Below are 12,917 nucleotides of genomic sequence, written 5' to 3'. Positions count from 1 at the left end.
ACGATCTTTTCTTTTTGGAAGCAACAGGTAGATCTAAGGCTTCCTCAAAAAAAAGGTTTGATAAGCCCTTTCAATATTAACTTGTTCTTGCGTTCTTGAAGAACTCTAGAGGAGAACGCATGACAGACGCTACAAGTCTCTTGCAGATGTTTCGGCCCCAAACAATAAACGCAAACTGAATGACTGTCTGTAATGGACATTTTATACTTGCACCGAGTGCATTTTTTAAAACCTGACTTTTGTTCCTTAGACATGATACAGGCCACAACAAGTAAAAACTCTATGGAAATCTTACTCTCTCACAACAAGTATAGCACTATACACAAAAAAGCGCCAACTGAAAAGCGCGAGACACACTGGCGCGAGTACTGGTGAAAGATTACCTCAAAACAATTAGAAACAAGTTAAACGGCCCAAAGCCCTCTAATTTAAACGGGCTTTGCCCGAAAAACAACTAACCAAAAGTTAAATAAACCTTATAGCACTCAAAGGTAGGGCAAAGGCCCTCTAACTTAAACGGGCCTTACCCGACTGAATAATTTAAATTTTTGGAAACAAGCACTCAAAAAAAAACAATAAGAAATAGCAAGAAATAGCTGTTAAAACAGCTGTTTGGTTAATATAGACAAAAATTCCCTAGGTCAAGGACCAATAAGGTAAAAAGAACCACTTTGCTCCAGCCAAGTCGAGACCACGTCCAGCTTGTTAAGCGGCAAACGAGATCTGGGGAAGCAGGTGTAGTGCATCCTGGGATAGGGAGTAGCCCAGCCAATGAGAGACTTCGTGCTAGTGTATTAGTTGCCGAGTCGGAGCCGATGGATCGGCTCCGAACCCATCTGTTGTGAATGTAGGCGAGATAGGATCCCATTACATCTACTGTCTGTTTTAACTGTGGAGCTTTTCTCCCCGGGCCTCCACTGAAAATGGACCTACGTCCAGTCGGACACTCCCGGTCAACAAATATAAATAAGTAAATAAATGCAAAGAACGAAGCAGCAATGGTATAAACAGTACAGTTCCACACTCTAAGTGCTGCAAACTCTAAACGTAAAGAAGCACTAAGTGCCACTATAAACCCATCTACTTTTTCCTATGCATACACAAACTGTTTCAGCACAAATAAACTGTGCAATAAATAGATCATTAGGAATCCTATGAGGCCAATCCTTGATGTTAAATCTGCACACCCTTCTAATACCTCTGTCTATATAGCTGAGGAAGAGTATGCACCCTTTTTGTTGTCATACTCCGAAGGCTTTTATCTGATCTAAATTCTTGCAAAGATGGATTTCTCACAGCCACAAAAAATACTACACATAGCATCTCAAATAAAGTTTATAAAAAAGATAACTCGGTTTCTGCTACTAATGTTTCTTCATCTGTGATCCAAAATCCCATTAGCCTTCCTTGCTGGCTTGTTACACTACTCTCACATTTTTCATTTATCCGATGTGAAAGACCCTCAAGCCTCTTTCTACTTTTGTTTCTAAGTTACTGCCTCCCTTCCCAATGCACACTCCTTTTCAGAGTTATTTTGCATTTTTTTTTTAACTGAAACGAAGCTGCCTCATTTTATACCATTTACCTAATCTTGCCAGGTTCTTTTATATTACTACACTTTTTTGTGCATCAATGCAGTTGCACAAGTGTATGATACTTCTCCTCTGAGGAACTTGGTAGTTAAGTATTATTGCTCACATGTCTGACTTGTACTTCTGGTCACTAGCGCCAGTACGTGTACCCACATCAGCCCCCCCAAAATGTCATGGCTGGTCTCTACACACCTCATCAGTATGATATCAATAAATACAGTTCCAGGATCTCGACATAGTGCTATGACATGCAAGCAGTGACTTATAAAACTGGAAATCTAGCTTAATTCTTTTTTGTTGTAATTCAATTATCTTAGCCATACAAGTCTTCCTTTTCTTATCCTCTGCTGCTATATTTCTGCACTGGAATTACTCCAAAACCTCAGCCTTCTGTCACATTATCGGACAGTATTCCCTCATCTTGTCTGTCATTTCCAATATGCAGTACTCTACAGTTTTAACATTAAAACACAAGACATTGTTTTCCCCAACTCCCATGCCCGGCAATATTATAAGCCCTATCTGCACAACAACTCGTTGGACTGCACATGGTGCAATACACAAAGTGTCACTCTACAACAGAACCACTGAACCAGCCTTATTCAAGTTGGAGCCAAATGAAGCCAAGCAATACGCAACCACAAAGTATGCAAGCAACACATGTCCAGTCTTAACATATTCTAACAGAGATGAGCTAGTTTTCACATACTGGATGCACTCACCCGTAGGTGCAACCTGTACATGCAGGGTATCGGAAATGTCTAGTTTTATCATTACTCAGGAGTCTGGTCATAAATGTCACGGACAAGGTACACTTCCAAAAGCACACCATCATTACTTGGGAGAAGGTGTCAATGCAGACGAAAATCACTTTGATGCGAGTTTAAAAGCAAAAGAGAAACAGATCAAAGCATTTTCCAGCCATTCCTATTATATGGCTTACCTTAAACAAAATTCCAAAGCCAAAGCATTACCATCAAACAGGGACAAAGAACGGGTTTGAAAATCTACAGTTTACATAAGCACTTGTCTTGAAACAACAGCAAACAGTGTGAAAACTAGACACACACACACACATGCTCACCTCGCTCACATTCACAAATTCGCACAAACATGCACAATTACACATCTGCACAAACGTGAACATTTATTACTCTAGAGACAGGGAGAGAGAAGGATGAGAGACTATGAACAAATCTAGCCACATTTTTTTTTTTTTTTTTTTTTTTTAACCTGGAGGAGCCGGAGAAGGAAGTCAAAATCAATTTCTCATTCTCTTTCTCTCTGACTGTCACTGGCTGGGCAGACTGGTCTGACTCTGCAGACTGCAGCTCGACTGCTGCACTTAATGGCTCGGTTGCTCGCTAGTCGCTCGTATTCATTAAAAAAAAAAAAAAAAAAACAGCTCAAGACTTGAGAGCCTCCTCCATTCATTGGTCTGATTGGTCTGATTCTAACACTGTGTGCTGCTGACTGCTGCTATTTTAAGTCCAAGGCGGGCTGGGCAGAAAACTGATTCCTCTTCCACAACCACTTATGGAAAAGGGAAAGAGAGAGAGAGTACATGCACCCTCGATTCGGGAACTGAAGGGGCCACTCAGGAATTCAAGGCACCCCATTATTTTTCCCCCATAAGCCCCATAATCAGTAAATACCAAGGAACTCGGTACAGTTAAGAGGACTGCTGCACACATGGCTGGTGTACTGACAATCAGGTCCAGGGAGTTTGTGTTTACAAAATCCATGAATATCTGTGCCTATATATTTGGTGTTGTATAGGATTCCCAATTAATAATGGGGTAATTAAAGTTGCCCATGAATAGGGTATTGAGTTTGATGGTGAGTGTTTCCAATAAGTTTAAATACAAGGTATGGGTTTCCTTGGTCATAAAGTGGGACCTATAGCTTGCAAGAATGTGGTATGGGATTCTGCCTGTCCTGATCTCAATGTGGAGAAACTTAAGTGCTTTACCTAGTCTGAACAGCCTTGAGGTATATTTATTTTTGATGTAAACCAAGACACCTCCACCTTCAGTCCACCTGTCTAGTAGCTAGTCTAAATGTATGGAAGGCATTATAACCTTTCACTGTTGGTATGCTCTCCGTGGCTTTAAAACCATGTCTCAGTGTCCGCACAGATGTCAGCATTCTCTAGGGTGAAGACAGCTTCTAGGGAGTGGAGGTTTTGTTTAGACTCCTAGCATTAAACAATAATACCTTTAGATTTTCTTGGTTTTGATTTGCTATGTCAGAAGTACTTTCTGTTTGACATTGCCTAAAACAGGCACTAAAAGGGAAGACCAGGTTTAACTAATATTCGAAAGCCTAGAGTGGAGAGGTGCAGACCATTCCTGGCAAAGCAGTGTGGTCTGTTGACCATCTCCTTCCATGCTGACAAATATTGCACCCCCTTAGAATGACACCAGAAACTAAGCCAATTATTAAAGTCAGTCATCTTTTGCTTATATTGTGGCATCATCCTTATAAAAGGTAAAATGCTGATCAATGCTAGGCTCATACCAGCTTGGGACACGTATTCTGAGAGCTCCATGATGTCTCTTCTCTTCATATAGTCAAGGGAGGTACATCTCAGGTCATTTACACCAACATGGACTATGAGTCATACTGGCACTTGTGCTCCAATGACCTGCAGGCTTGTGCAATGGGGCAGATCCTTGCCCCTGATAAGCAACTGACCGTGACTTTCTCCTTACTCATCCTGGTAACCGGTACATCAGTGTGTCTCACAATGGAGTCCACGATAAACAGAAAGTTGGATTGTGTGGTGACATGCCATATGGGCTTAGAAACAAAGACTCCATTAGATGTGGCTGTATGTGTTGATGTGGGTGTTGCTTTGAAAGAGTGCATTCTGGGCTGCTGAGGGTATTTTTTTGTGTGTACTTCATCTAGGAGTCTTTGGAGTTTAGGAAGGTTACATTTAAGTGCCTCAGCATATGTGGATCTATATGTCTGCTTTGAATTGTGTGTGATGGGTGCAGTGTGTGCACTACTGACAACCTTACCATTTCCAAAAGAAGGGAAAGCCACTGACATCAAGAGTACTTTATGCGAGAGCTTTGCCGCCAGTGACACTGTGTAAATACACCTCTCACATATCACATCAGACTGCTTAAGAATTAACTGCTTGTCTATAAACATGAGGCAATTTCTAAATGGTCTCAGGATGCCCATATCCAACAAGCTAGCAATGGGGATAGTGGAAAAGTTCATATCTATGGCAACAGACCCTTTTTTACTGATTAGACAGAGTGAGAATACAAATCAATGTCAGGAGTATCCGGTTTGCAGCTCTGAGGACTGTGCTCGTCAATGCAAACTAGTTGTCCTGTGTGCAACTAGGTATTAATAGTTTCATAGTTAGTTTCATAGTTTAGTACTAGGCTATCTGCCCTGGGGCATTTGTAAGCCTAGCCATAGTGATGTGGCTTTTGCCTCCCCATGAAATGGTACAAGACAGGTGCAAGCAGACAGTTAACTCTAGGGCAATCTAACTTTTTTCAGTGTTTACCCAACTTCCATTCAAAACAGTAATTGTATCAAAAAAGTTCATAGTTCTAAAAGTAAGAGTCATGCAAACTGCCTTCTGTGGGGGGACAGATTTCCAGCATGTAGCAGATCACAAAATTTCCATGCCTTATACTGGCATGGCTGAGTGTACTCAAAGAGCATGTGTTCCTGGGACCACAGGGCTACTTTTATCCAAGCCACCAAGCCACCTGGTATACTGTGTAAGTCACGCTCGACACTTTCCCCCAAAACAGCTACAGCAATGAAATTTGGCTAGAGGGCAATGCATCCATAAGGTGCCGCCCAAATCTGGCAGTCAAGCCATATTCAATAAGCTAGCAATACCATAACATTTCCAACTGTCACATTTAATACTACCCCTGTAAGATGTAACCACAAGTAGGAGCCCAGTTTATACCATCCTGCTTCCAGCACTGCATCTAACTGCAGAATCCCTCAAACATTCCCAATATAGGTATCAGAATGACCTGTTCAAAAGATATTCATAATAGGGTGAACAAAGCATCCTTTTGGACTACATTTGCCACAGTGGTAGGGACTGCAGTCACCAATACTGGGGAATGTACACTTATGACAAATACAGGCAAGAGTAGGCAAGCTACTAGTGGACCTATGTTCCTAAACCACAAACCAGGAAGTGAAAGGAAAATGTACAGTGTTAACACCAGTATTACTGGTCTGGGAAAGGGCAACTGGAATGAAAGCAATCAAGGTATGGGAGTCTGTAGACAGTACCATGACTGAAAGTAGCAGTGTTGAAATACTAGGGCAGCAAACCTAGATGTGAGGTCTAGTATCTAAAACACTAGTTTTGGGCACTATATATAGCCACCCGTGCCATTTAAAAGTAGCACAAAAATCTCAAGTTCACAGGAGACAAAGTGCACATAGGATTACTGCAAAAATCAAGTTTCAGTGACAAATAAGGCTGAGCTGTTCAGTAGCTTGCTGCAGTCAAAGGACATAGGGTTTGATACTCCCTCCTTTCACTTGCTGTGGCTGAGAATACCAGGACAGGGCTTCCAGGCTGATCATGAAAAGGACACGGTAGAGAGGGCTTACCCATTTAAATGCCAACAATCTCCTGGCCTTAGAAAGAACCAAACCACCACCTCAGTTCTGAGGGGTATTTGACATGCATAACTGCAAAGTGACAGACCCTCAAATCAAACAAAACAAATAGAGATGGTGTCCAATTTTATGTAAAGTGTCATCAGTTGGGCCACAGTGACAATGCTACATTACATGCAGAAGCTACCATTTGGTTATGAAATCACAACACCTGATCCCTGCAGTTCTTATGAAACCTCAATCATGCTTTTACAGGAAAATGTCACTCAAGGTGTCTGCGTCTATACAAGGAACTGTCAAACACTTGAGGGGAAACTAATAAGTAGACCCTGAAAATTTAAGGGTTAAGTATTTGGGCAGATATTCTGAAGTTATAAACAAATCAAGCAGTACTTACTGAAAACAAAGAATTAGCTTGTCAAGAGTGATAAAAAGAGGAGATGCGTGAATGGCTACTGCCTAGCTACTACTAGTGCTGGTCTCACCACAGCTTCACTCTGCTGGGACACAATGCTCCTTTGTTTGTTTCTTCTCTCACCAGAAGTAAAACATTAGCACTAATCCCAAGGTGAGAAGCAGGCCACAGCCTGTTTGGTGATCCAAAGTCTTGTCCCAGGTGATGCAAGAGTCTGTTGGTTTGTTGTTGCCTTTTCCTAGAAGATACCTTGAATAGCAATCAGACCAATCAGGAGTCAAGCACAGACACTCATTGCCCAACCAGAAACGGTCCATGCCTCTTTGGCGTATTATCTGTCAAGATACATGCAACAACTGGAATACTCACAGAGACATCTTACTAAAAGGATACAAGGCCTAAACAACATGCCCTACATGGACTGACTCAAAGCCCCATTCACTACACTGTATCCTACAGACTAAGAGGTGACCTGTGTCTGTTATACAAGGTAATCTCCAAACGAATACTGATGGATTTACTGCACATCAGCAACTCGAATAGCTTCAGAAATACTTGGGTATAGAGATCTAAACCTCTTCTGCAATATCAACAGAATGGTTTGCTGGGACAGGTACATCTCTCAAAGGATATCTCTGCTTGGAAGCAGACTACATAAAACAAAGTTCACTCCAATACATATTCAAGTGCAACTTGGAATCCATGGATGGGAAACAGAAAATTTATCCCAGGACTGCCCACTGTACTACTAATGGACAGAGGCAGCTCCTAAATGCTTTATCCCATGCATGGGTCCCCTCAAATTGTATGATGCCAGTTATTCTCATTAGGGGTAATATACAATTATCAACCATGGGTTGGGTAAGGCCAATCTCTAATCAAATGGGAAAGGTTAACTCAAGCACAAAAAGCAAAACTGGCTAGTCGTAAATTGTCCCACAAGGGCAGCTAGTCTAGTACTTACCTATGATCCTAAGCACCTTACATCGGCCAGATTAGTTGGTTCAAATGGAGCAAAAGTTTTTCTAACACAAAATAATTAAGATCCCAAGGAGGCATCACCTGTTTTCTTGGAGGCCTTATATGCAACATCACTTTCAAAAACATGTTGACATGAGACCACACTGAAAAAAGGGGGATCCATGAGCAGACATGTTGAAATGGCCAACAAGTGAACCCTGACTAAGTAAGATGATAGGTCACATGTAACACACACACTGTAGAACCAGAAGAACACTAGCCCTAAAAAGGTGATGCTTTTTTTTTAGCTCTAACTAGAAAGCCTTTACTATTTGCAAATACATTATTTTCTTGTAGCAAGTTTTTTTGCTTCTATTAATACTTGCCACATGTTCTCAGAAAAAAAGTACCAAAACATTATCAAAACTCTTATTATCCAGGAGTCATTTGTAGCCGTTTGAGGTTAGGATCTATCAAAACACCCCCTGATCTTATGTTAGTAAATCCAGTCTGTGAGAAAGCTTGTAGTAATTGCCCCTAGACATTTCCAAAAAGAAGGGAGAACCACTGTTGTCTGGGAAAACAGTCAGCACAATGACCTTTGTGGAGTCTTTATGAATCTTCAGAATTACCCTGAATATTAGTGGAAAGGGTGGAAAAGCATAGAGGAACACTCTTGTTTAAGGAAAAGAAAAAGCAGCAGTCTTTAAGGCCTTTGTGTATGGTGTACCGAAGCAGAATTTTTCCAAACGACTTTTTGGAGCCAAAAAGATCTATTTGCAGTGTTTCCCATAGATCTATCCATGAAGACCCTCTGATTCATTTTCCATTTGTGAGGGTCTGTCCTGGTACTGCTCAGCTTGTCTGCCACACAGTTTTGCTATGACATTATGTAAGATGTCTGCAGAGTGAGATGGTGATGAAAAGCTATATCCCAGGCTACCATGATTAGTCTGCACAGAGGGAAAGATCTGATTCTCGCTTGTTTATGCACCAAATCACTGTGGTGTTGTTTATAACACTTGCAGAGGTCCCAGAGACTACGGAAGATTGACAGCATTTACAAAAGCTAACATTTCTATTACGTTTATGCTTTTTGGTCCATCTTTCTCATTCCAAAGACCCTGCACACCTATTCTCATTAACACTGCTCCCCAGAGAAAGTCCAAGGCATCTGTTGTGAACGATCATGCTGGGGGTGGGGGGATGGGACCTGCATTCTGTGAAATTTGTCATCTCCACCACATAACCTCTCTTTTCAAAAATCCCAAAACTGGAATCTGAAAAGTCAAAGGATGTTGATGCTAGGACCATACAGATTTCAGGTACCAATGGGACTTTTCTCATGTGGAGTCTGGCAAAGGTATCATGAGTATCATTGATGCCACAACAGCCAGCATCCTGAGGAATTCCTTTGCTGAGGTAAAGTCTGTGTGGAAAACCTCAGGAATAGATTTCAATACAGATCTATTTCTCCTGTGAAAGAAAAGCTCTTTGAATTGAGGTGTCCAAGAAACACCCCAGGAAAAACAATCGTATGAGGAGGAGTCAGAAAAGACTACTGAATGCTCTCTTGGATTCCGACATTGTGTAGGAAATCCTTTACCCAACTGAGAGATTCCAGACACTTTTGAAAAAGACTCTGCAAAGATGAGGAAGATGTCTAAACAAAAAAAAATCTGAATACCTTGCAGTCTGCATTAGGCAATCACAGCAGCTAGACATCTGGGCAGTAGATAGCACAAAGATTAATGTATTGAAATGATACTGTGATCCAAACACACAAAAAAGTTTAAGAAACATCTGAAATCTAGATCTACAGGAATGTGATGATATACATCTTTTAAATCTAGTCATTAGAAAACTCAAATGGGATACAGGGGGTAACAAGTTGTGAAATGACATTTTGAACTTGGGCACCATCACAAACTGGTTCAAACAGGAAAGATCCAAAACTGGTCTTTAAAGAATCTTCACAAGCAACATAAGTGAATAAAAACCCTTTTCCTAAATGAAGAGGAGGAGCAACTTTTATCACCCCAAGTGAGCACACGCTGATGACAGGAGGAAAAAGAACAGCTACGTCAGTCAAGTGAGGAGGAATCAGCCAAAAAATTGGGAGAGCCACCCACTGCTACTTGTACTCTTGATGAAGTACTTATCAGAACCAATCATCTGTCAAAGACAGAAATAACGGTTCAGAATTTCTGGAAGGATTAGGGGGCTGCTGGGGCAAGAGGGGAAGTCCCTCATATAGTCAGACATATTAGGCTGTCCTTTGCTCTAGAGGGTTCCTGCTTTCTTTCTCGGACTTCCCCATCATTGCTTTTTTAAATGTCTGCTTACCAGCAGATTGCTGAGACCATTTATTCTGCTTTGTAAAGAAAGCTGTAGACAGCACCAAATCCCTTGGTAAACATAGAGAAAGAGGGCTGAAAATCTGGGAGATGCCTTGAATCAGCTTTCCTCTCTCATCACAATTTTAATAACCTTTGCAGTAGAGTGGCCAAAATCTAGTTCTCTGTCAAAGGGGGAATTCAAAATTTCATTTTTGACATCCTCTGGCAGGTTTTAAGAACAGTGCCAGCCATACCTCCTCCTAACAATTCCAGTAGCAGAAGCCCCAGAGATGGCCTCAGCAGAGTCGTATGTGCATTTCAAACAACGGGTAGTCACTTCAGTTACAGAAGAGATAGAGTTACTCAAAGCAGATTTTTCCTCATAAGAGGAAACAATCAAAATATTACTCCTATTCTCACAAGAAGCAACCATAAACTTTAACATATGAATTTGACAGCAGAGAATTCTAAAAACAAGTGTTTCAGAAGAATACACGTTGTTCATAAACCCATTAAAAAAGTCTTCTAATCACTGTTAGGAGAGGGATTCATATTAAAAGTTTAGCAGCTACTAGACTAACTAACGCAACAGCTGCTAGATAAGATCTCAGAAGACTGTATAAAAACTTAAAATTCTAAGGCACTTTGTATAATCTATCTGCTTTATGGACCAGCTGACTATCAGGGAAATTATAGGCGGTCACAAAAACATCCTCCAAAGTACACAGAACAGAAGAAAATGTTGTAGGTTCTGGAAATTATAGTTGTAACAAATCATATATCCTGAAAGACAAAGAAACATCACAGTTTTTCCACTGAACCAACTATTTCTGAAAATAGTCTCAGAGCACAAGTATCCTTCAAAGGGACTGTCCAGAGCCACACACTCATCAGAATCTGAGTCAGAAATCTGTTGAGACAGCATAATCTGTCCCCTCACAATCATTTAAAGGGTCAAGGTCTTGAATCTCTTCAGAAAATGAAAAATCCCTTTTACGTTTACCATAGCCATACAAGAAAGGTCAAGAGCCTATACTAAACCTTGAGCTAAACCCAATAAAGTACTCCAGTCCAGCATCACTGAGAAAGGAAAAGACATATTTTAAGTTTTTGTTTCTTTTTGCAATAAATTTTTGAAGCAATAGATGCAGAAATGTCAACAATAACCTGCCTAAAAATGGGCACAGCTTCATCTAACAGTTTGTGTGAATGGATGGTGCCCTACAGCTTTGGAAGCTGATCATCTGTTATATCCTTAGCAGGATATACCCCATACAGTTTATGCTGCTGCAGCAATGAACCTTATGAAGATCACTCTGCCAGAGAATACATTACACAGTTTACATCAGGCAAAGTCTTTCCCTCTGTCCGTACACAGAAACAACAAAAGTTTGCTTGTCTAATGTCATCACTGATGCTTAATGTTAAATATCTTACTGGGTTTCCAGGAGAGAAGTAATATATTATTTCTGGTCTTGGATAAGTGTGTTAGCTCCCTATAAAATAACTACACAAGATCCAAGCTATAACCTTATGAAACCAGTGCAGCCTAAGTATACAGCAAGACAGGATTTGGAGATGTATTCAAATGTGAAGTGGAAAGAGGGAACTGAAGTCCCTTCATACGTGCTCAGTCAGCACAAGATCAAACTCTTTCACATAATGATATCTTTTGTCACCTTATCATATTCCTCAATGGACGTAACCCAGACAGACTCACAGTCGTGTATACAAGCATGCCAAGCTACTTCTGCTACTGGAATTGTCTAGGCAATTACAAAACTGAAAGTTACCATTTCCTGGCTAGAAGTTAGGTCTCACACCTGAAGGCCAAAGAACAGAATACACTCAGGAACTTGTACATTAGTGCAATAAAAAGTTCAGTGTTAAGAGCCCTTTAAATTATGTCTTTTGATTATACAACTCCAGTAGTTGAAATGAAACTAAAGTGGTACCACTTTGTACTTCCCAATTCAAAACAAAATTCATAACGGAGAAAAAGTTTGCTCCTGTTCAAACCAGTGCAGTGACACACCTACATACATTTTTTGGTTATGTGCGTACACTCACATCACAGTTTTGTATCAGAAACGAGCAGTACTGTACTGTCTGCTCGCCTCCCTGTCCTCTCAAACACCACACGTATGAATGAAAGTCAATGAAAGCATATAAAACAGGAACATACAAATCTAGTGTCTTGTCTAGGTTTTCTACTGTCTTCTCAGATTCACAACATTGTTATAAACCAAAAAGACTTAATATAGATTCATACCCATGTGCAACAAAGCTATTTTGTACCTGCTTTCCAACTAAAACAATAAACTTTGTGTCAAACAAAAGGGTTGATGTTCCTTCAGCAAAGCAGAAACGAAGCACAAGGGGCAGATTTCAGAATTAAAGCACATGCAACATAAACTTCCCCCTACCACCTAAGCGCGCGTGCACACACACACGCATACAAACATGGCACATCTGCCAACAGAAGGGAAAATATGGGACAAAGTAATAAATTAGAAAAGTAAAGAAACTCTCAATACTTACCTTCAAAATAATTGATAGCAGTGACAGACCCTCCAGGTGAGCTAGGAAGGGGAGTTCCACGATCAGGGCTTGCCTGCAAAACATAATAAAAATTATTAAAAAAAAAAAAAAAAAACTTACTGACAGAAGAGCAACATTTACAGGGTTTGTGAACTTCATGCTTACAAGGCTTTAGTTAGAATTAGGATAAAAATAAATAAATTATATATATATATATATCTATATATATATATATATATATATATATATATATATATATATATATATATATATATATATATATATACATACATATATATATATATTCTGACCGCCTTAGAATGTGCTACAAATATGACACCCTTGAAGGTATTCCAGTTTTCTGGAGGACAGGTGATGTAACATAACTACCACAGAAGAGACACAAACTTAACCATACACAAGTATTCAATATGTGCAATCCAGTTA

The 12,917-nt window shown here is 40.2% G+C and overlaps 1 protein-coding gene across 1 annotated transcript in view; it reads right to left on the bottom strand.

Moving 5' to 3' along the window:
• Positions 1-12,917, bottom strand: part of PI4KA (phosphatidylinositol 4-kinase alpha) — a gene marked incomplete at its 5' end in the record, with an annotated part of 2,160,482 nt that overhangs the window by 2,000,671 nt on the left and 146,894 nt on the right. Inside the window, 1 exon segment of the mRNA XM_044068731.1 lies at positions 12,471-12,543. Within this exon segment, the coding sequence (XP_043924666.1) occupies positions 12,471-12,543 (73 nt within the window).

This window comes from Protopterus annectens, chromosome 4.part0 (assembly GCF_019279795.1).
Source record: "Protopterus annectens isolate FY-2018-M chromosome 4.part0, PAN1.0, whole genome shotgun sequence".
Taxonomy (NCBI): Eukaryota; Metazoa; Chordata; order Ceratodontiformes; family Protopteridae; genus Protopterus; species Protopterus annectens.
The sequence above is the reverse complement of the archived record's forward strand: the minus strand, read 5'-3'. Positions and strand labels throughout refer to the sequence as shown.